Genomic DNA, 25560 nt, shown 5'->3' with positions numbered 1-25560 from the left:
GCCAACTTGACACAACTGTGGGAATCAACATGGGCCAGCATCCCTGTGGAACGATTTCTTGACACCTTGTTGAGTCCATGCCCTGACGAATTGAGGCTGTTCTGAGGGCAAAGAAGGGGGGGGGGGGGGGGGGGCAGCTTTCATGCATGATACTTGAGGGTTGATAAAGTTTTGGAGCTGCCACAGCAACACCACTGCTTAAACCACCAGGGAGCACCACTGTTGTTGCCTTTGAGACCCTCTGTGTTTCTGATTCTAAGGGTGAATTTGGCAGCGGATGTTGCTAGGTGACCATGAAGAAAATATACAGAGCCATTTATTATCCTCAGAGAAATCACTCAAACAGCTTTTGTTTTTAAACTAATTTAATGGTTTATCTTTTACATTTCCTATTGACAATTCTGTACAGATTCAGAATAGTCAGAGTACTATCCCTCTAAAATTCTAAAACAACAGTAAATTACCATTTTCAAAAAACACAGATAATTCTTTAGTAACCTAGAATTTGGCAAATGTGTACTCTAATTTTACCATAGCATAGTCCTTCAACGTTATTAATCATATAAATTACTGAATACAGGTACTGCACAGGTAAAACTGCCCATAAGTTGTCATGAAACAAGCTACTGCTCCAAAATAAATGACATAATGAGTGTGGTTTGAAACATCATATATATAGTATTGCAGTATTGCTACCTCTAAAAAAGGCACTGTAAAAACATTTCACTTGTAACAGTTGCCCATGTAATAATCTTCAATGTATTGAGGCACAAAATGGCTGCCGTGTATCTCTCTGGACCTGAATCTTCTACACCCATCTATACAGGCATTTACCTACAAAAAGGGACAAGTAAACATCAACACACACCATAACATTACAAACGCACACACACTCGCACAGACAACAAACACAGATCAGAGAAATGTGTCTTGACTTGTCCTCGTCTTTGTCCAGTCACAGTGCATCCTCAACAACAGCTGCTCTCCTATTCTTTGAGGAAGTCAGGTGACCAGAAGTTACATGCCACTGGTTAATTTCAAGTCATTAAAGCACAGATAACTCCAATTGTAAAAGTTGATATTACTCGAGGAGGTAGCTCTCGTGCTATTCATAGCCATTTCCATCCCCATTATTGGTTCCCGAACAGCAAAAATAGTCTGTTTTCATCAGTCAAGTGATTTTTCCCATATATAATCAATCAATCATAACGGCACCAAAAAAAGCATATGACATAAGAAGTCAGATGAGATTATTTCTGCTCTTTCTCCCTCTCTCCCTCCCTCTCTCCTTCCCTCTTCAGTGGCCTTCCGACTTTTCACATGGACCTCCCACGCTCAGAGCAGACAACACAGGGAGAGGCCACACAGGCACAGTCTATTGACACAGAGTGGTTACAGCACACATCAAACAAGAGGCCAAACGTCCCTCCCAACAACTCTTAGGGAACAGCTCACAGACAGAGGAACCATTCCATCACTCTCAAGTCGGCCATTCCAAACGTCCAACAATGATAGGCTGAGAGTTACACTGGAGTTGTGCTAGGAACTATTGGTGTAATGATCTTCACTTGGACAGCATTCAAGGCCCTATTCCAGCTCAATGGAAGGTAGATTCACTATTCAATAGACTCGAACATTGCCTAAATAAGAGCTGAGGCCCTAAAATAACAGTCTGTAGGGGAGGAGGACTGTGGAGGAGGGACAAGAAACAAGTGGTTGTTCTCCTGCTTGTCCCTCGGTGCGTCAGACCCTGATGACTGGTGTAGTGGCGGTGAGGGGCACGGTGGAGCCAGTCTCGTAGTCAAAGTCAATCATGGTGTGGTTGGCAGTGCCCAGGCTGCTGAGGGAGTTGCCTGTGCCCATCTGTCTGTCCCTCAGACTCTGCAGGTAACTCTGAGAGAAGGAATACAGGAGAGAGGGGGAGAAGAGAGGAGAGAGGGAACATGATCAGAATCAACCTAGAAATAGATTCTACACATTGGAATTAAAATACAATAGAGTGTGTGTGTGTGTGTGTCATTATGGGGCGGCACAAAGGCTCTGAGACCCCAGCCGTGACCTCTACTGGCACACACAGCAAAGCATGCTGGGAGAGAGGGGCATACAACATAGAGATGGAGGCAACCAAGGGAAAGGAGGTGGTGTGTGTGTGTGTTTTACTATCCCACAAGCATAGTAAATCAAGGAACATTCTCCCTCGTGGGGACATTTCCCAGGTCCCCACAAAGACAAAGGCTATTTTAGGCTTAGGAGTTAGGGCTAGAATTAGGGTTAGAGTAAGGGTGAGGGGTTAAGGTTAGGGGTTAAGGTTAGGGTTAATTAAGGTTAGGGTTAGGCAAAAATAGGATTTTGAATGGAAATACATTTTAGGTCCCCACAAGGATAGTAAAACATATGCTGTGTGTTCCTATGTGTGTATGTGTGTGTGTGTGTGTGTGTGTGTGTGTGTGTGTGACTGACCGGTGCCAGCAGGTCTCCTGCGTAGCGTTTGACGGGGGTAGGCTTGCGACGGTAAGTGCCCTCTTGTCCACCGCTCTGCTGCCGCTTTTTGGCATCTTTCTGCCTGATCCGCATCAACTGGACCCGCTTCTGCCTCCTGCTGATGATGACTGAGAGGAGAAAGAGAGAGGGAAAGGGAGAGGTAGAGAGAGATAGGAGAGAGAGGTAGAGAGGGAGAAAGAGAGGGACATGTTAACTCACTGATTAATTTCTTAGTAATTCGGCAGAGCACACGAGAAATTCTTAATCACCCAAAATCTAATATGAGATATACAGATGCATCATACTCTACAAAAGGTGTCCTCTACCTCTCATTCTTTCCACAGAGATTCTATAAATCAGCTTCTATATGGAATTATATGATGCTTACCCTCAGTGTGTGAGAAGCCTTCAGCCGTCAGCTTCCACTGCACCAGCACCCCCATAAAGCTGAGTGTCGGCCAGATACCCAGGATCACCCAGCTGTACCAGCAGAGCGGCGGCGGCGGCGAAAGTCTCAGGCACTCGTACACGTGGCTGGCAAGCGCCAGCATCTCCACAAAGTAGTCAGCGCACACCGTCATGATGGCTGCCCCGAACACGGACGTAGACAATACGGTGAAGAGCTTCTGCCACTGCAGGGTGAGCACGGCGAACAGCATGCCTGTGCCCAGCAGTGCCCCCAGGGGCACCCAGACGGTGGTGGGGGTGTAGAACTGGTGGGTGACCAGAAGGGCGGCGAGGGCAAGCAGCAGGCCCAGCAGGAGGCCTGTCATGAAGAGGCCCACTGAGCGCACCAGCATGGTGACCAGGCCACACAGCAGGCCGATGCCCAGGCCAATACCTGCCGAGGCCTCCACGCTCAGCTGGGTGTCCAGCACCCGCTCCTTGTGGCACAGCAGAAAGATGATGACCGAGCCAAACATCAGGCCCGACAGGAACATGACAGCTTTGAAGCAGCGGTAGCCTGTGAGAGGAAAGGAGAGAGTGGAGAGAGGATGGTGAGGGAGAGAGGAGAAGGGTAGAGAGGTGAATAGAGGGGGAAGAATGTAGAATCTATGTAGCCATTTCATAATTAATAAACATTATGTAAATAAAAACACTGAAAAACCAGTGTTTCTATGTCAAACAGTTTTCTTTATATTTCAGTCTTCTGTGATGTATATAAAGTGTAATATTGGGATGTAAACTTAAAATTGAATACACTTCAGCTCTATATCTGACATGGTACAGGTTTCTTATTTTTTTAAGCCCATTTTTTTAACTAGGCATGTCAGTTAAGAACAAATTCTTATTTACAATGACGGCCTACCGGGGAACAGTAGGTTAACTGCCTTGTTCAGGGGCAGAACGACAGATGTTTACCTTATCAGCTCGAGGATTCGAGCCAGCAACCTTTCGGTTACTGGCTCACCGCTCTAATCACTAGGCTACCTGCCACCCCATAACCATGTGTGTGAGGTGCATACTTTTGTTTCAAAGTAGATTTGTTTAAGACTACCAAGAAACACTCTGTGTGACCAAGAATTAGCCCACTGCAGTTAAAGGTTTTAATTCACTTCAATGGGGAAGATTAAACAGCTTGAGGAATATAACTAACGGTAAGGAAATATGCAGGTGATAAATTAGGGTATTAAGTTCAAGTTAAATTGCTGAGGCTAGGACACAGCAACTACTATCCAACTGTATAAATGACAGAATATCAACTGTAAGCAATGTAATTCCGTATAAATGACCCTACAATTAAAACTAATAAGAGAGGTGGTGGTGTTGAGGCTAATTGGGGTGATGATGGGGGATTTGGTGAGAAAAATGACGCCCACCCATAGATTGTGGCGGCTGCTTGGCTGAGGGTGGAGCCCTCTCTCTCTGGGTAATGGTTCTCATCTGGGTGTGAGGGATTGCTCAGTGTGATTAACACACACTACACCATCACATTAGTCTGGGAAATGCTGTCATTAGGTACCAAATGGCCAGATGTCTTTCATTTCTCTCTAATCAGTTACGTAACAATTTGAAAGACAAAATGGGAGGTTTTGCCTTGAGGAATGATGACATGTCAGTGCGGGACTGTATTAAATACTTTACCGAATCATACAGAACAATATACACATGACACAGTATGTCTGGATAGAAAGTACATGTTCCCTGTATCAGGTAGCCCGCATCATGTCATTTTCTAGTGTACCTTGGGGAACATTAGTATAAGGTAACCTGGTTGTACATTTTCTATATAACACATTAACAGACATATGATACGTCTGAATACACATTCCCATGCTCTGTCATTTTGGTTCTGTCCCATATGGCACCCTATTCCCTACATAGTGCACTACTTTCGATCAGAGTCCTTTGTCAAAAGTTGTGCAATATATAGGGAATAGTGTGCCATGTGGGATGCAGTCCGTGTTATTGAAGTTTAAGTGTACTCGTTGACATGATGTTATTGAGATATGCCTTGACCCCGTGGTGACCTTACCGAAGAAGCAGTAGATGATGCCGAACAGGCAGCACATGGAGCAGATGACGGCAGGGATGACCTCATACTGCCTCTCGATCTCCAGGCTGCAGGCATCCACCTCGGCCAAGCCCTCTCCCACAGACCCATTAGGGTCTGTCATCCTGGGGCTCCAATAGACCAACCAGACAAGGAGGAGGAGGAGGTGGGGGTTAAAGGTTGGGACTGGAGGATGAGGAGTGGTGTTGTTATCTGGAGTCCATCAGAACAGCTTGTGTGCCTGTAAAATGAAAGAAAATTTGGATTAAATCATACACTATATATACAAAAGTATGTGGGCACCCCTTCAAATTATTGGATTCAGCTATTTCAGCCACACCCGTTGCTGACAGGTGTATAAAATCAAGCACACAGCCACACAATCTCCATAGACAAACATTGGCAGTAGAATGTCCTTACTAAAGAGCTCAGTGACTTTCAACATGGCACCGTCATAGGATGTTATTGTGAAGTGGCACCGTCATATTATATGTTATTGTGAAGTGGAAACATCTAGGAGCAACAACAGCTCAGCTGTGAAGTGGTAGGCCACACACGCTTACAGAAATGACCGCCTAGTGCTGAAGAACGTAGCGCATAAAAATCTTCTGTCCTCGGTTGCAACTCTCACTACTGCGTTCCAAACTGCTCCTGGAAGCAATGTCAGCACAATAACTGTTTGTTGGGAGCTTCATGAAATGGGTTTCCATGGCCAAGCAGCTACACACAAGCCTAAGATTACCATGCGTCGGCTGGAGTGGTGTAAAGCTTGCCGCCATTGGACTCTGGAGCATAGAAACGTGTTCTCTGGAGTGATGAATCACGCTTCACCATCTTGCAATCCGACGGGTTTGATGGATGCCAGGAGAACGCTACCTGTCCCAATGCATAATGCCAAATGTAAAGTTTGGTGGATGAATAATGGTCTGGGATTGTTTTTCATGGTTCGGGCTAGGACCCTTAGTTCCAGTGAAGGGAAATCTTAAAGCTACAGCATACAAGGATATTCAAGATGATTCCGTGCTTCCAAATTTGTGGCAACAGTTTGGGGAAGGCCCTTTCCTGTTTCAGAATGACAATGCATCACAAGGTGATGTCCACACAGATTTGGTTTGTCAGTGCGGAAGAACACCTTCGGGATGAATTGGAATGCCGGGTGTGAGCCAGGCCTAATCGTCCAACATCAGTGCCCAACCTCACTAATGCTCTTGTGGCTGAATGGAAGAAAGTCCCCGCAGCAATGTTCCAACATCTAGTGGAAATCCTTCCCAGAAGAGTGGAGGCTGTTATAGCAGCAAAGGGGGGACCAACTCCATATCAATGTCCATGATTTTGGAATGAGATGTTTGACAAGCAGGTGTCCACATACTTTTGGTCATGTAGTGTAGATCATCACAGAGCATCACAATGCGTTAAAGTGACCGTTACTTTTTTGTTAGGACTCTCTGTTAGAACTAGAGAAAGAGAACCGGCAAAGAAAACAGAGCAAACCTCTCAATGTAACTTCAGTTTACAATTGGCTCATTCATCCCCCTCCTCTCCCCTGTAACTATTCCCCAGGTCGTTGCTGCAAATGAGAACGTGTTCTCAGTCAACTTACCTGGTAAAATAACGGATAAATACAAAAATATAAAAAAAACTTTGTAAACCTACAAACAGTGCCTTAGATGACCTTACCCACAAAACAGAGATTATATAGTGGTTAGTTGCAGCGGGACTCCATTCATGCTGAATGACTCAACGTGGAGCACTCCAGAACCCCCCTCCTCCTCACCCCCACCACCCCTGCTTCAGACCGCTGTTCTTCGAAGATTCAGGAGAAGTGTGAAATCTGCCGGCCAACTGTGACTTCTCCCTGGTGACTATGCATTTGGGGCCTGCCAGACACTCTGCTAGCCTCCCATGATAACACACAGTACTGTATACCACCACACATACACCCTGTTGCCACGACTACAGTCTGGTTGAATCACATAAACATGAACAGCCAAATACTCCAGGGACTTTCTGTAGTACCTTGCTGAATTTTTTTTAACCAAAACTACCAAAATAAATACATCAGTACTGACTATCGGCACATCTTATAGAATAGCTTTTTGCAGAGTACCGGCATTGCTGCGTGTTTGTCTGATCTACTGCATGTAATTATGACAATTCTAATCTACATAGCAGCAGATGTCCAGTGTCCACTCAAGTTTGGCATCTATTTAACACCATCCAATTTAACATACACTTGACCCATTTTCTGTGAGCATATTCAGCACTGATATCATATCAGCACCAAATACCCACTCAAGTTTAATGGGGTAGACGTTGTTTTCATTGTTTATCTACAACTCTCCTAAATTGGGCTTGAGGTGTCAGAGTCATACATTTAAACTAGGCTATGTAGTAAAAATGTCTGGGTGAAAGTAAATGACTTAATTAAAAGTGGGGCTACGGACAACGAGTGGTGCTAGTGAGGGGTTAATCAGGCAGCCCCAACCCCCCTCTCAGTCTGCCTGTTGCAGGGGATTGGGGAGGAGGTGTAGGGTCTCATGGCTCAGGGTGGGCCGCTCTCTCTGGGGCTGTTGCCTGGCCTTCTTTATGATCTCACCCCAGTTCCGATCCGATTACAGCAAACTCACGTTCTCAGGCTCAGAGCAAAAAACAGTCACGCAGCTGGCTGCCTGCTCTCCTCATCTGCTCTCTCTCTTCTCAGTCTCCCCCCTCATCTGTCTTCTGTGTCACTATCTTCCTCCCTCCATTCTCCCAAATGTTCCTTCTACTTTTAAACTCCTCCTTCCTTCTCCCTCTGTCTCCGAGACACATGGCTATACATTATGACCTGGCCATGACTTGACATGGAAAGAATGAGGTCCCAGCTCTCTTGTCCCTTCTCTTTTTCCAGAGCTGGAGGGAGAGTTCTTGCTGCATTCACGTGTCTGCTTCTCGGTCTCTGCCAGATAGTCCTATCTGTTCTGTCTCACTTGTTTTCTAAAGGCCAGAGGAAAAGGAAAGACAAATGATCTGGCCAGCTGAGAGTTCCACAGTCCTACTGGTCTGCTGTGTCTGTGGCACTCCTGAGAGGGTGTGGACAGTATTATGAACGCTTTAGAGTGAGACAGAAATATGATACAGAGAATATGTTCAGCAAATAATGTGCTGTGCAGTATCGCCCATATTGTGAAGCATGAGGGCATTTCACCTTGAGGTTATTATGGACTTCTCTTTCATCATGTTCAGTTATGGCGATACGTATAGATTTCGTGGCATTACCTTACACCTGCCCTAGTTTAAATGCTATACCATGAAATGGTACTATTACAATGTCAAATATAAAGCCAAAACAAACAGCCACTGATTGTGCACAAGTCAAAAGATAGAACTTTTGCAAACTATGAAAGATTTTCATCTCCATATCTGATTATAGTCCAAAATGGTCAAAACACCCTCAGAGAGTGGGGTCACGGCAAGGGACCAGCCATTATTGACTGCGACCCTGGAGCAATTAGGGTTAAGTGCCTTGCTCAAGGGCAGATTGACAGATGTTTCACCTAGTCAAGGTCGTGGACTCAAACTAGCAACCTTTTGGTTACCGGCCCAACGCTCTAACCACTAGACTCCACTCAACTCAAATCAAACATTTGGAAAGCTGTTCTCAGCTAGATCAAAACAAGGACTACAGTAGGAGACAGTTCTAAACGCAAGGGGAGACTGAGATAACTGGTCACAAAAAGTGATTGTTGTGGGTAATCCATCAAGACAAACGACTTGTGCATCCGACCATACACACACTCACACACACAAATTCCCTCACACGTTTGTAATCACACACACACCAACTCTTTCCCACGTCCGTGTGTCTCTGTCCCCAAATTGTCCCTGTGTGAGTCACAATGGTGGTCAGTGTGAGAGGCCTGGAGAGGCCTGGAGTCCATGCCTCTCAGGGATAATGGAGCCATTATGGGGCGGCACAAAGGCTCCGTGACCTCTACTGGCACACACAGCAAAGCATGCTGGGAGAGAGGGGCATACAACATAGAGATGGAGGCAACCAAGGGAAAGGAGTTGGTGTGTGTGTGTGTGTGTGTGTGTGTTTGCCATTGAGCATGTGGGTGGTTGAAGGGAGTAGATGGGGTCTAGCTGGTAACTGTCCGGAAGGCTGATATTATCACCCATTCTCACAAAATAAGGATAAGTGACGTGGCTCCATGTCTAGTCTTGGAGCTCTTGGAGGCCAAGGCGTAGAAGTAGAAGTTGAGAAATACTCTCTTTGATACATTTTGATGATACATTTCAAGTTTTCATAACAATCGGAAATCTGTATTTTTGGACACCGATTTAAAAATATATATATATACAGTGCCTTGCGAAAGTATTCGTAATAATTTTGCACGCCCAATTTTTCAGTTTTTGATTTGTTAAAAAAGTTTGAAATATCCAATAAATGTCGTTCCACTTCATGATTGTGTCCCACTTGTTGTTGATTCTTCACAAAAAAATACAGTTTTATATCTTTATGTTTGAAGCCTGAAATGTGGCAAAAGGTCGCAAAGTTCAAGGGGGCCGAATACTTTCGCAAGGCACTGAATATATACATTTATTTAACTAGGCAAGTCAGTTAAGAACACATTCTTATTTTCAATGACGGCCTAGGAACGGTGGGTTAACTGCCTTGTTCAGGGGCAGAACGGGGGGATCCAATCTTGCAACCTTACAGTTAACTAGTCCAACGCAATAACGACCTGCCTCTCTCTCGTTGCACTCCACAAGGAGACTGCCTGTTACGCGAATGCAGTAAGCCAAGGTAAGTTGCTAGCTAGCATTAAACTTATCTTATTAAAACAATCAATCATAATCACTAATCAACACATGGTTGATGATATTACTAGATATTATCTAGCGTGTCCTGCGTTGCATATAATCTTACTGAGCATACAAGCATACAAGTATCTAAGTATCTGACTGAGCGGTGGTAGGCAGAAGCAGGCCCGTAAACATTCATTCAAACAGCACTTTCATGCGTTTTGCCAGCAGCTCTTCGTTGTGCGTCAAGCATTGCGCTGTTTATGACTTCAAGCCTATCAACTCCCGAGATGAGGCTGGTGTAACCGAAGTGAAATGGCTAGCTAGTTAGCGCGCGCTAATAGCGTTTCAAACGTCACTCGCTCTGAGCCTTCTAGTAGTTGTTCCCCTTGCTCTGCATGGGTAACGCTGCTTCGAGGGTGGCTGTTGTCGTTGTGTTGCTGGTTCGAGCCCAGGGAGGAGCGAGGAGAGGGACAGAAGCTATACTGTTACACTGGCAATACTAAAGTGCCTATAAGAACATCCAATAGTCAAAGGTTAATGAAATACAAATGGTATAGAGGGAAATAGTCCTATAATTCCTATAATAACTACAACCTAAAACTTCTTACCTGGGAATATTGAAGACTCATGTTAAAAGGAACCACTGTGATTTGGAGTCCCATAGGGCGGTGCACAATTGGCCCATCGTCGTTAGGGGTGGGCCGGGGTAGGCCGTCATTGTAAATAAGAATTTGTTCTTAACTGACTTGCCTAGTTTTTAAAAAAGTATACAGAGATAAACAAAAAGCAAATGTTTTAGTGGTAAGCCTCACAGTCACACTTAGATGACTGAGCATGTTGGTATGAAATACTTTAGAATGTTGTCTGACAAACACCAGGGAGGGACAGAGGGTGGGACGGGGTTAGCTCAAGCCACAACAGCTGAGAAACAGACAAGAACATGCCTGGGTTCCCCACATAGCTAATTGGGTGTGTTTAATTAACCACTGAGGGGGTTGCTGGGGTGTGAGAAAGGTCAGGGATTCCAAGGTGCTCTGGCTTTAAGGCAGGTGGCAGCTGAGAATTCAACGTTAGAGCCCAGCTGTTTGGAGGCACAGGTTGGCACAGGGGGGTATGTGTGACTGTGCCATGGTCTCCCCCTGACTGGGCATGATGCCCGTGGGTCTACAGCTACCCCCCTTTACAGCTGCAGCTATAAACGTAATCCTCCATGACCACTAATGCCAAAAACCGTACCCACCGTGTCCTGCCCAAAGACTGGCAGTGGAGACTGGAGAACAGTCTGGACGTGATGGGAGCAACACACTTCATGGCGTCCATCTTGTACCAACTGTGGTTGCCTTAGAGAAACATGCGTGGATTCATGCATACTTGTTGACATGGTTGGAATATTGTCCTGACCATGGCTGCCTCCTAAAGCGATCCATAAGAACAAATAACATAGATACATGCATATGTTTTCCACACTAGATTATTGGGTTTCCTGACCCTCCATCCACAAGGCCGGAAACTTTAACCTCAAACCTCTGACCCCTAACCCCACTCCCCCCTCTGCTCTCTCATTGGCAGGAAGCTGTGGCCCAGAAGAGGAAGTGGAGATCAGTGGCAAGGCTGTTTTGGAGGTGACCCTTCCCTGAGGGCAGGAAGCAGAGCAGGAAGAGCAGAGTTGGATTTGGAGGCTGGAGTGTCAACACCAACACTGATTATCTGACTAGTTAAATCTAGTTTCAAGTTTCAAAGTTTATTCGCCGTAAAACAGTACAGTGAAATAATTACCTTGAGAGCTCTTTCCCAACAATGCAGTGATAATAAAAATGATAATATAGATAACAATAGAAAATAGAATAAAACATTACAATTAAAATAAAAACCACACAAGAACTACAATGTGAGTTAAAGAAACACGAGAATGCAAGTATATACAGGTCAGTGCCAGTACCTTATTCAATGTGCAGGGTTACTGGAGTGGTTGAGGTGGGTTTATACATAAAAAGTGACTGATAGTAGGGCCAAAGACATCCAGTGTCAAGACTTTTAAATGTACAATGTTTTGACTGAAGTGCACTTATTTTAGTCTTACCTCAATTTTTTTCTAATTTATGGGTGATTACCGATGTATACAGTATCTAGATTTTTGATCATTTTTTCTATAAATACATTTTGTTGTACAATTAAAGGTCAAATTCACTGTATTTCAAACAGTCAGCAATAATCTCATGAATTCAGGGTTTGTGAAATTATACATAGGCCACAACCAATAATCCCTGATCTGGCTTTCAAGTCCGTCTATGAAAATGTCCTTTAAATTACAAATGTAACCAGACCCACGCACAATGCACATCCACTAATAATGACTAACTTCTGGTAGCAGACACTATAGAAAAATAACACAGGTCTCATAAACAATCCCTCAAACACAAGCCCCCTGCTAGTGAGTAGCCAGCTAATCTTTATATTACAATCTTTATATTTCACCTTTCTGTGTGTCTCCATCTGTTTGAACAGCATGCCTGTCCTTTTTCAGATGCTGAAATCAAGTGGCCTACCTTAATTCTCAGAAGGAGAACGAGTTGACAATTACTTAGATAATTGTGTTTTATGCTTATTGCACATGTATAAAACACAGACTAGAAAGCTAGAATAGCAGTCTTTGGCTAAAATGTATATATATATATAGAGTGGGGAGAACAAGTATTTGATACACTGCCGATTTTGCAGGTTTTCCTACTTACAAAGCATGTAGAAGTCTGTAATTTTTTATCATAGGTACACTTCAAATGCAAATGAATTACTTAAAAATCATACAATGTAATTTTCTGGATTTTTGTTTTAGATTCCGTCTCTCACAGTTGAACACCTATGATAAAAATGACAGACCTCTACGTGCTTTGTAAGTAGGAAAACCTTCAAAATAGGCAGTGTATCAAATACTTGTTTTCCCCACTGTGTATATATATACTAAAATCATACTAAAGTATTTTATACATTTTGTAAAAATAAAAAATAAAAACTTTTCCTCCCAATTTCGTGGTATCCAATTCTACTATCTTGTCTCATCGCTACAACTCCTGTACAGGCTTGGGAGAGACGAAGATTGAAAGTCATGTGTCCTCCGATACACAACCCAACCAACACAGCGCGCATCCAACCCGGAAGCCAGCTGCACCAATGTGTCGGAGGAAACACCATGCACCTGGCAACCTTGGTTAGCGCACACTGCGCCCGGCCTGCCACAGGAGTCACTGGTGCGCAATGAGACAAGGACATCCCTACCGGCCAAGCCCTTCCTAACCCGGACGACGCCAGGCCAATTGTGCGTCGCCCCACGGACCTCCCGGTCACGGCCAGTTACGACACAGCCTGGGCACGAACCCAGAGTCTCTGATGGCACAGCTGGCGCTGCAGTACAGCGCCCTTAACCACTGCACCACCCGGGAGGCCCACATACTAAATTCTTACCATAAAGGCATTTGGAATACTCCTCTAAAATATTAATTAATTCATTAAATCGCCCAGCCCTAACTGGTAGTAGGATATACATGTAAACAGGGCTGAAAAGTGACTAGTAGCAGGAATATATAAAAACTTATGATACACTAAGAAAAAAGGGTTCCAAGGCAAAAGAGATAAGTCTTTTGGGTTTGACTTATAACTCTCTGTGGAACGGGTTCTTCAAAGGGTTCTAATACAGGGACAGCCGAAGAACCCTTTTAGGTTCTAGATAGCACCTTTTTCCCTCTATAATATACTAATGGTAATACTGTATATACATGTAAACAAGAGTAGCTGTGACCAGTAGCAGGATAAATAATGTTATTGGCAATCAATAATCAATGGGCAGCAGCGTAATGGAGAAATAAATGTAATCAATAATCACTTTAGCAGCAACGTAGGTTGTGTCTGAGTGGGTAAAGACCTGTGGATGGACATGAAGTCAAGTGTGGATAGTCTGTGGGAGAGGGAGAGCAGTAGTTGTTAGCCACGGCCAGGGGATAGAAGCTGTTTAGAAACGTGGATCCAATAGGTTATAGGGTATAGCTCCAATAGGATCACAACATAACAGACTCATATAGTAGTTCTGTGATAGTGTTTTGAATGCCTTGGCTATTACAACACGTTGACCGTGGGTTCAGCTGCATTTGTTTTTGTCGGTTATCATCTCTAAACAATTCAAATAAAACACTCCACATGTTCAAAATCATCTCGGAACTGATAATAATGATTGTGTTTATATGGGCCTTCCATCCATGGATCCAGATGCACTCACTCATGCTCTAATGTCTGAGACACGCTTTGATATCAACATTCACAGCCTAGTGGCAGAAACAATGAGAGAATGCTCTCTGGCTCGCAACTTGAACACAAACAAAGTCCCCTTTTTTTACGTGGTCAAATAGGTAAAATAGGTTCGCTGGGTAGATGAACAAATCCTCCTGAATTTGAATAACCCCTCTCACTGACTAGAGGTCGACCAATTAATCAGAATGGCTGATTAATTAGGGCCGATTTCAAGTTTTCATAACAATCGGAAATCTGTATTTTTGGACGCCGATTTGCCCGATTAGTTTTTTTTTACAACTTTATTTAATCTTTATTTAACAAGGCAAGTCAGTTAAGAACACATTCTTATTTTCAATGACGGCCTAGGAACGGTGGGTTAACTGTCTTGTTCAGGGGCAGAACGACACATTTTCACCTTGTCAGCTCGGGGGATTCAATCTTGCAACCTTACAGTTAACTAGTCCAACGCTCTAACCACCTGCCTCTCATTGCACGCCACGAGGAGTCTGCCTGTTACGCGAATGCAGTAAGCCAAGGTAAGTTGCTAGCTAGCATTAAACTTATCTTATAAAAAACAATCAGTCAATCAATCATAATCACAAGTTAACTACACATGGTTAATGATATTACTAGTTTATCTAGCATGTCCTGTGTTGCATATAATCGATGCGGTGCCTTTCTTAAAATCAATACACAAAAGTAAATATTTTTAAATCTGCATATTTAGCTAAAATAAATCCAGGTTAGCAGGCAATATTAACCAGGTGACATTGTGTCACTTCTCTTGCGTTCATTGCACGCAGAGTCAGTGTATATGCAACAGTTTGGGCCGCCTAATTTGCCAGAACTTTACATAATTATGACATAACATTGAAGGTTGTGCAATGTAACAGGAATATTTAGACTTATGGATGCCACCCGTTAGATAAAATACGGAACGGTTCCGTATTTCACTGAAAGAATAAACGTCTTGTTTTCGAGATGATAGTTTCCGGATTTGACCATTTTAATGACCCAAAGCTCGTATTTCTGTGTGTTATAACATGATAACTAAGTCTATGATTTAATAGAGCAGTCTGACTGAGCGATGGTAGACACCAGCAGGCTCGTAAGCATTCATTCAAACAGTACTTTCGTGCATTTGCCAGCAGCTGTTTATGACTTCAAGCCTATCAACTCCCGAGATTAGGCTAGTGTAACCAATGTGAAATGACTAGCTAGTTAGCGGGGTGCGCGCTAATAGCGTTTCAAACGTCACTCGCTCTGAGACTTGGAGTGGTTGTTCCCCTTGCTCTGCATGGGTAACGCTGCTTCGAGGGTGGCTGTTGTCGTTGTCTTCCTGGTTCGAGCCCAGGTAGGAGCGAGGAGAGGGACGGAAGCTATACTGTTACACTAAAGTGCCTATAAGAACATCCAATAGCCAAAGGTTAATGAAATACAAATGGTATAGAGAAATTGTCCTATTATTCCTATAATAACTACACCTTAAAAATTCTTACCTGGGAATATTGAAGACTCATGTTAAAAGGAACCACTAGCTTTCATATGTTCTCATGTTCTGAGCAAGGAACTTAAACGTTAGCTTTCTTACATGGCACATATTGCACTTTTACTTTCTTCTCCAACACTTTGTTTTTGCATTATTTAAACCAAATTGAACATGTTTCATTATTTATTTGAGGCTAAATTGATTTTTATTTATGTATTATATTAAGTTAAAATAAGTGTTCATTCAGTATTGTTGTAATTGTCATTATTACAAATAAATAAATAAATAAAATCGTCCGATTAATCGGTATCGGCTTTTTTGGTCCCCCAATAATCGGTATCAGTATCGGCGTTGAAAAATCATAATCGGTCGACCTCTATCACTGACCTGTCTGAACCTTTACTTTCATGTTGAAACCTGGTCACTAATTATTTATAATCAAATCAAATCCAGTAATGAAAGACATGTTGATCTATAATGCACCAAGACCTCTTCCATTTTGTTCTTATAAAGTCAAATTGCTGCACAAAATAGACCTTGTCGTTGCTAAGTTGATCTTGTCGTTCTTGAGGAATGCTATAAGCAGTCCTGACAAGTGAATGGCTGTTTTGAGCAGAGAATGAAAATCCCGCTTTTTAATCAGGCTGTTCCATTTGGGAGCTCATTTGACAGGAAATTAAGGGACAACTCGTTCATCATTCCATCTCCAAAACAAGAAGAAAATGAGATGCACTCCACATGAGATCAAACAGTGTTTGACAGTGGTCTACAGAGAGACAGCCACAGACTGCTTCACTTTTATCTCTTATAAGGCAAAGAATGGATACTATGTTGTATTGAGGAGGAACATAAATACCAAGGTTACAAGTTAAGTGAATTTTCTCCCCAAAAAATGTATCATGAGTTGACCCCTATGGTAAACCACAGATCTATGATAACCTTTACTCATCCATGCTGACTAAGGAAGGAAATGATTAATCTGAACATGAAACGAGAATGGAATGAATGACCTACTAGTCCTAAAGACCTCCTTTCACATCCTCGCATTCAGACTTTTTTTTCCTGAAGTTGGTGTTAAAGCCAGAGCTCGCCATCGTTCTCTCTCTCAGACTGTCTCTATCGCTCTTCTCCCTAAATCTCTGACCAGTGCCTCTCAAACAACACTTTGTTCCTCAAGAGTAAATGAGGCAGAGGGGGGGGCCTTGCAGTGATTTTGGCACCGTGGCAGCCCTTCCTACATGTCTCCAGCCTTCATTCAGCCAGGCTTGGCCGAGAGCAGAGAGCTCTCCCCATGAATGTCCCCACTGTTTTCTGGACCCTACAGTGCTCTCCAAAGAGTGTGAGAGAGAGAGAGAGAGCGAGAGCGAGAGTAAGAGAGAGCGAGAGAATGTAGGCTGTAAACCCTTCAGAAAGTAGTAATTACAGAGTGAGAATGTATAGAAAGTGATTTGAGGGGCAGTAAGTTTTACAACTAGGCCTAACACTGACATGCACTCTAAGACCATACACACTGACCTTTCAAACATGTGCAGATGTTCCAAAATAACAAACCTCTGTAAAGTCATCATAAAAGATCATACATCACTATCCAACCCTCCAAACCATTTGGTATTTTATTAGGATCCCCATTAGCTGTTGTGAAAGCAGCAGCTACTCTTCCTGGGGTCCAAACAAAAACATAAAACATGCCCTAATACAGAACATGAATAAACAAGAACAGAACTACATCAATTAATATGTATCTACTTTCCAACTCCTATGTAGCCTATACATTTCTTCACTTGCCAGACAAGTCAGTACCTGTGAAAACTGTCTCTGATGGTGTACACATCTTTTATATTATGTCTGAATGAGTTTCCAGGAAACCCACTGTTTAACACATGGTCTAACACAGTCTAACATACTGTATATCCCTTTAAATATTCAAATAGTTTAACAGTCTCAGAGAGAGTTCCTATTCTCCATCAAGCCCTTCCACTCCAAGCTTGTCTTTGAGAAAAGCCCAGACAATGAAGGCCTTTCAACTCTGATTGTAGAGAGCTCCTTATAAAAAAGGGAAAAAGCGTACAGTAAGTGGAGTAACAGAGAAACAATAAGAGGCCTTTTCGAGAGGCAGAGTCACGTGTGTATGACACAAGAGGACACACAAGTACACACCCCTACTTCCACGCATGTTCCAACACAACTCCCACTAACACCCAGACAGACTTGGCGATTCAAGGCACAGGCACGCGCACGCACACACACATACACCCACAAAATATGCATCAACAGACCCACACGTCACGCACCCACACACTCACGCAAATATACAAGCTCCAATCCACACATTCTAATTATCCCCACCCATGCGCATCAAGAATTCCATGTTTATACAAACTGGGAAGCCTGTTTCTACAGACTGGCAATATGAATGTAGTTCAGAGCCAGATATTCCCTCCATCTCCATTATATTTCCAATCAGTTGTTAAATAGCCTACAAGAGAAATAGGCTATAATAACAATATCTGATTATTTGGATAGTAAATGTAGTGTACTTATCATTAAAGTGAAAGAGTGATGTGGGGTCTTTGTGAGAGCAAACATCCAACATAAGAATTAGGTCTACACGTCACACAGTTTATAGTTACGAGACTAGAAAGGATTTAAGATATAATGATATAGAGAGTCATTACAAGGCCAGATTAGACGGAGTACGAGAGAGTCACTATGAACACAGTCAGGTTTGAATGTTTTTACAAAAACATTTTTTTACCCCTTTTTCATGGTATCCAATTGGTAGTTACAGACTTGTCTCATCGCTGCAACTCCCGTACGGACTTGGGAGAGGCGAAGGTCGAGAGCCGTTCGTCCTCCAAAACACAACCCAACCAAGTCGCACTGCTTCTTGACACCATGCCCACTTAACCCGGAAGCCAGCCGTACCAATGCGTCGGAGGAAACACGTGCACCTGGCGGCCGTGTACTGCTCGGGATACCCAGGTTTGAATGTTAAACTGTAATAGTTTATCTCAAATATTGCATATATTCGTGGAACTCATCTCTTTAGCTGTCAAGGGTCTGGACAAGTCCACAACATTCTTCTGAGGTAATATTCAAATCTAATGGCACTGTAAATGTTAGCCTGCTAAGATAAGCTACTATCTGTAAGTAACAGTTGAATGGTCCTTGTATAAATGTATCTGAGTTGAGAGTTTAATCAAAATGATACTGAGTTGCAACTCCTTTTGCTCTCAGAACAGCCTCAATTTGTTGGGGCATGGACTCTACAAGGTGTTGAAAGTGTTGACTCCAATACCTCCCACAGTTGTGTCAAATTGGCTGGATGTCTATTGGGTGGTGGACCATTCTTGATTCACATGGGAAACTGTTGAGCATGAAAAAAACAGCAGCGTTGCAGTTCTTGACACACTCAAACCAGTGTGCCTGGCACCCACTACCATACCCCGCTCAAAGGCACTTAAATATTTTGTCTTGCCCATTCACCCTCTGAATGGCACACATACACAATCCATATCTCAATTGTCTCAAGGCTTAAAAATCCTTCTTTAACCTGTTTCCTCCCCTTCATTTACACTGATTGAAGTGGATTTGACAGGCAACATCAATAAGGATCATAGCTTTCCCCTTGATTCACCTGGACAGTCTATCTCATGAAAAGAGGAGGTGTTCCTTATGTTTTGTACACTCAGTGTACATATTACTTGCGGTAACAGCTAGACTCTATCTACTGTAGCGTGGAGTGGGGGGGAGTGATGGGGCTTGAAGTGTTCACTATCCCACACAGCGTCTCTCTAGCTCTGGTCTCTGCCACTTCCAGGTCAGCTCTGTCATTTACAGCAGCGCAGAACTGCTCTTCTATTCCACCCAACGTCTGTTTGTCTGGTGCCAGGGTATAATTGTACCTCCTTATGGTCTCTCCCGTCCTAAAATATCTCCCATAACCCCTCCTTTGTGTACACTACAAAGGTTCTCTGGCATCCTCTTAGCCAAAAGAAAACAACATCACCCAATACTTTGAGTCTATGAATGGGTGTGAGTGGAACTCCAAGACCCCAAAAACCAGCGCTACCCCTCTTTTAGGTACTCGGCTCGGTTAATGAGACAACAGGTCTCTTCCAAACCCAAATACTTCCCCACCGCCCCCCTCCTAGGCTAACGCTACAGGACAAGACTCTGTCCATCTCCCGGCCTAACCCACAACAAGCATCTCCTCCTGCCAACAAGGTTCAACATAGACTCTATTTCCAGGCTTTCTTAACTGTAGAGGCTCATTTGTGGGAGATCCTAGTGTGGTCAGTGTATAAATACACTCTGCCAGTGCAGGACCAACACAGTCCAGTACAGTAGAGTATAGGCTACTGTCCAGGGCAGTATATTGCCTAAACCAGGATTTGGCTTGCCTTGGCTGGGGAGGCAGGTAGCCAAGTGGTTATAGCGTTGGACTAGTAACCGGAAAGTTGCAAGATCAAATCAACGAGCTGACAAGGTAAAAATCTGTCGTTCTGCCCCTGAACAAGGCAGTTAACCCACTGTTTCTAGGCCATCATTGAAAATAAGAATTTGTTCTTAACTGACTTTCCTAGTTAAATAAAGGTCAAATAAAAATTAACTGCCTTGGCTTGTAGAGCAATGCTTCACAACCATGGGATATGATGAAAATCAGGACTGTAACTCATTCACTATTTGATGACTATGTTGTATTAGATGATTATGCTGCTGCTAAAATTTTTAGGAAGAGGTCATCATTTCGTGGAGTCTTTGAAGGGGGAAAAAAACATGAAAAAAGTGGAGCAAGTTAGGTCCAAAAAAACATTTTCCCCAACTCAAATGAATTTATAGAGGTTTCATGATGCTTGTATCTAACCCAAAGTAAATCATTTAAAGATTGTTCTATACATCTGTTGGGGTCTCGATAAGCTTCAATATGAGGTCCTTAACCTAGCAAGAAAAGGCATCCTTGTAGCTGTGTGGGCTAATATAGTCAAAATGGTTGCCTTGGGGTAAGTTGAGCCAATGGTTGAGCTAATGGCAAGTTGAGCAAACTGAAGTGTTTTCTTCCCAGGCATAAGGCAAGTATGGTATGATGTAACAACAGGGCCTGGGCCTACGTTAAAAGTGTTTTAAAAAGTACTAAGTGTTTGTTAAGTGTTAAGCCTGTATTAAAATATGCTTAAAATTATTCAAAGATAAAAAAGCAATTGTGATTTTGTTGAATTGTGTTTGAGAAATAAAGATAGACATGGTTTCAAAAAAGGTAGCGGTAATATTTCATTCGGTAAAGAAATGTGTAGGTGGCTTAACTTACCCCGTTCCCGGAGTGAGTTGTGCCAAGAGACAAGCTGTTTTCAAAACAGTTACGTTTACATGAATTGTGATTATTTCCAGGGATACACAACATCCTGTAATATATGTAGATATCGTTGTTAGAAAGAATACTGGTAACACTTAATTTGGATAGTTCATCTGTAGATACTCTACAGACTATCTACTAAGCCTAAACCTAGCCCTAACCTGACCCTAAACTTAACCCTTATTCTAAACCTAACCCTAACCATATCCTTAGCAAGCAGTTTCTTATCAACAGAGAGTTTGTTGATAGAATGACCATCTACAGATAGACAATCCGGACTCTCCAAAAAGTGTGACCAGAACACTATATTTCCATTGATTACTATATATTTCCATTTATGCTGAATGTAAAAATTGCTTAAAAAACCCCACTCTCCCCTACTGTGACTGGGAGTCAACACTTCATATACAGTGTGATAAAATACAAGAATACTGTATCACTGAGGCTTTTCTCTATCAGAACCCAAGCCGATAAAGTAGCTGAAATCCACATTACAGTACTACTGTGTCCCCTCTCTGAATTGCAAGGGGTTAAAGTGAAAGGAATTAGGGGTAATCCCAGACACTTCTGATGTACTGAGGTAGAACAGCAGGAGACAGAGACGTGTGGCCAGCCAGAGTAGGAATGCTAATCTGGGTTTTAGTTAAGGGTTCAGAGGATGGAGACATGGATCAAGTCATTGCACAGTGACAGGATATTACTGTACTATGAAGGCCTGCACTTTTAAACAGAGCTAGCCTTGTTTTTCTGAGCTCTTGTCCAGTAACCTAACTACTTGAAGGTCTGTGACACAAAGAAACTAGACAGTGAGACTGATTTATTTTTTTACCTTTATTTAACTAGGCAAATCAGTTAAGAACAAATTCTTATTTTCAATGAAGGCCTAGGAAGAGTGGGTTAACTGCCTGTTCAGGGGCAGAACAACAGACGTTGTACCTTGTCAGCTTGGGGATTTGAACTTGCAACCTTTCGGCTAACCACTAGGCTACCCTGCCGCCCCAGGGAGAAGAGAGTGTTGGGATTCTTGAGACACAGTTTAGAATGTTACTTGGCATTATAATCAATTAAATGCATCTGGTGATAAACATTATCATGTGAGAGACTGCCCTTGTCTGCATATTCAAGGATGTCTGCTCTGTGCAGTCATTACTTCCAGTTTTACCTTAACCAATTTTACAATGCGGATATAGATATGGCAATAACATTACAGGGGACAAAACACTGGGATATCCAGACCCAGAACACGTCTATGAAGAGAGGTCCCTGTACATGATAAGAAACAAAAAATGTAGAGGATCTATCAATCACAGGCCTGAAATAGCCTGATGCTGAGAACACCAAGCAGGCTTGTCAGACCATGGAAAGTTCAACTTCAACAAACTTTCAGTTCTACATTATCTCAAAACTGCCAACTCAGCAAGTCCTCCTGAGTGGAGCAGTGGTCTAAGGCACTGCATCGCAGTGGCGTCCCTACAGACCCGGGTTCGATCCCAGGCTGTGTCACAGCCGGCCATGACCAGGAGACCCATGAGCCGGCGCACAATTGGTCCAGCGTTGTCCAGATTAGTGGAGGGGTGGACGGTGTTTCCTCCGACACATCGGTGTGGCTGGCTTCCGGGTTAAGCAAGCAGTGCGGCTTGGTTGGGTTGTGTTTCTGAGGACGCATGGCTCTCGACCTTCGCCTCTCCCGAGTCCGTAGGGGAGTTGCAGTGATAAGACAAGACTAACTACCAATTGGATATTGCGGCAAAAAAGGGGTAAAAGTACAATATAAAAACTGCCAACCATGCAAAAAGGGCCAGGATAGCCTCCCGGGTGGTTAAGGGCGCTCTACTGCAGCGCAAGCTGTGCCATCAGAGACCCTGGGTTCGCGCCCAGGCTCTGTCGCGACCGGAAAGTCCGTGGGGCAACGCACAATTGGCCTAGCGTCGTCCGGGTTAGTGCGCGTTAACCAAGGTTGCCAGGTGCACGGTGTTTCCTCTGACACATTGGTGCGGCTGGCTTCCGGGTTGGATGCGCGCTGTGTTAAGAAGCAGTGCGGCTTGGTTGGGTTGTGTATCGGAGGACGCATGACTTTCAACCTTCGTCTCTCCCTAGCCTGTACGGGAGTTGTAGCGATGAGACAAGATAGTAGCTAAAAACAATTGGATACCACGAAATTGGGGAGAAAAAGAGAGGGCCAACTGCATTACAGATCAACAGGGAGCATGCCTCGGATGCTGCACTCTCCATCCCCCTCACTGATGGTATACCACTTTCCCTAGCAGTCTTATTTAAACACGACCTCTCCCCGCCCCCCTCAATCCTCCTACAGATGAAGAGACGCTAAGCTAACGTTGAGACCTTTCAACTCTCTGACGGTACATGTTGTTGGCCGGAACAAACGAGCCTCGGCAGGGTTGACCTTTGCTACCACAGCTGATGGTCTATTATGGGGATGTGGAGTGGACAGTAGAGTAAAGGACTTTTTTTACTTCACTTGGACACCACCAGTAGAAGAGTTTCCACAATAAGGCCTGACTGACCAATGACTATTATGAATAACCTAGCCTTCAGAGTCAGGGCTACAATAAGGCCAGACAAGTGTGTCTCTCCTCTTACCTCTCCTTTCCATTCTGACCCTGTTACAACCCTGGTCCTAAAGCAGGGCTGACACCTTGCAGGTTGAAAATATTGTCAACCTGTTCGCCCTGGAAATACCCTGGGATAAAAATGCCAGTGTGAAAATGGCTATTGGAGAAAACCATGGATGGATTTCCAGTCACTATACATCTCACCTATGTACTCTCAAATCAGTGGTGGTGAGTGAAAGTAGACAATCAGGAAATTAAAGTAGTTTCTAGCCAGACAGAATTAGGACATCCCTGGTGGCTGAGGCTGAGACGGGCCCCTCCTGAGGTCAAGCCCAAGGCTGCTGGTTGGGGGACCCAGAGAGTGATGATGAGTGCTTCAGCGCTAATTAAAAGGTAAGAGTGGAAAAACAGCTCATCCACAGTACACTACAGGCCTTCAAGGACTAGGAGTGAAGTAACACACCCCAACATTTGCTCTTTCCTCCTCTCTTTGATCTGCCTCTCTCTCTCCGGAGCTGGGAAGGGCCCCATCTCTGCATTTTCCCAGAGTGGTTGAGGCAAAGCCATCTGGCCCGAGCTAGTCGACTGGATTTTTTTTGTAGATGGCTGGGGGATGTGGGAGAGAGCATTGAGGGGGGTGTAGCTAGAGACGCTGTGTGACTCCTCTGCCACGGAGGGACCCCCCCCCCCCCAAAAAAAAGCAAGGTGTAGCTAACAAGGAGAAAATACATAACAATGCTTATCAGGTCAATAAGATCAGGAATGCGCATCTGATCATGATAACAGTTGTTAAGATAACAAGCAATCAATTTCAGGCTTTTCTCCATACAAAGGCTAACTGCCCAAGTTGTTTACATTGTTATCTTGTCTGATAGCCCAATAGGTTCTACTGAAATTATCTTCAGACAGAGCCCAGACATTAATTTACTGGAGAGTGACATCAAAATAATATGATAAATTACTGAATGAATAAAACAAAAATGCAAGTTTAGCCTATACTTACTCTATGGAATGAATTATTAAAATCATGTTAAGAAGGGTGTACAGTCACTAAAACAAGTTTATGAGCATCTCACAGCAGACTTCTTCAAACAGCAGGGAAAATATACAATATAACAGAAGAAGCTCTTCTACAGGAACTACACTGTTACATTTCACAGTAGAATTCAGTTACATTGGCCTTCCTCCTGCTGTTTGAAGGAGCCTAAAGTTGATACATTGTATTGTCTGCGGTGGAAGGATAATGGGCTGTAATTTACAATAATTAATTTATGCTGTACAAAATAACACTTACCTACTGCGAGCGGCTATGTGGGTCTGTTTCCGTGAGAATTGTCAGGCATGAACACAACGGAAAACAACAGAACATCGAAGCAGCGGTGGAAAAACAGGTTCCTATGCACATACAGTGAGCACAAAAAAAAGTCCTTCACTGTTTTTACAACAAAAGTCGGCTATTCAAAAGGAATCAGCCACGTTCTCGTCTTCTTCAAGAAAGGTGTCCAAAATTAAATCGGTCGGGCGTTATCTACACTCTCAACGGATGAGTTTGCGTGAACTTGAGCTCTTGGTTGATCATGTTTATTCATAATCCCATGGCATTGTATTAACAGGCGGTTTGTCAGTTGGCGAGCTAGTCACGTCTGTAAAAAGTTGGCTACAGCGAGCCAAATGTCTCTCCCTTTACACACCTCCTCTTTCCCTCTCTCTGACGTGGACTGTATATCGATACCCAAGGGGGTCTAGTTCTCTAGAGCTCTAAACTACTTTATTTTAAAATAGTATTTTTCTCCACGAGAGTCTCTCTCTCCCCTCCAACGTCCAGCCAACAGCTGAAAACGCTTGACATCATAGCCAACGCCAACAGACCATCTGGTATTGCCTGTTGCATTCAAATTTGGGACTCGAAGGGGGAGGTGGAGGCAGGCTAGGCTTAGATGGGATTGAGTTTGTCTTCTACAATAAAAACAATAATAATAATACTAATTGAGAATAGATTATAGAAAATATAGAAATTATTATAGATAATAGATAGGCTATAATATATAATAAATGTGTAATCATTTGTAATAATGTGTAATAAACTGCACTTGTGTGT

The 25560-nt window shown here is 43.4% G+C and overlaps 1 protein-coding gene across 1 annotated transcript; it reads right to left on the bottom strand.

Moving 5' to 3' along the window:
- Positions 1–347: 347 nt before the first annotated feature.
- Positions 348–25331, bottom strand: LOC139371000 (transmembrane protein 198-like). The gene is made up of 5 exons (XM_071110959.1): positions 24757–25331; positions 4958–5216; positions 2870–3445; positions 2461–2609; positions 348–1893 (listed from the first exon to the last, which is right to left on the bottom strand). The coding sequence occupies exons 2-5, from the start codon at positions 5097–5099 to the stop codon at positions 1744–1746; spliced, it is 1017 nt and encodes a 338-aa protein (XP_070967060.1). The 5' UTR covers positions 5100–5216; positions 24757–25331; the 3' UTR covers positions 348–1743.
- Between the last annotated feature and the right edge of the window lie 229 nt (positions 25332–25560).

This window comes from Oncorhynchus clarkii, chromosome 17 (genome assembly GCF_045791955.1).
Source record: "Oncorhynchus clarkii lewisi isolate Uvic-CL-2024 chromosome 17, UVic_Ocla_1.0, whole genome shotgun sequence".
NCBI lineage: Eukaryota > Metazoa > Chordata > Actinopteri > Salmoniformes > Salmonidae > Oncorhynchus > Oncorhynchus clarkii.
This window is presented reverse-complemented; position numbering and strand designations above follow the sequence as displayed.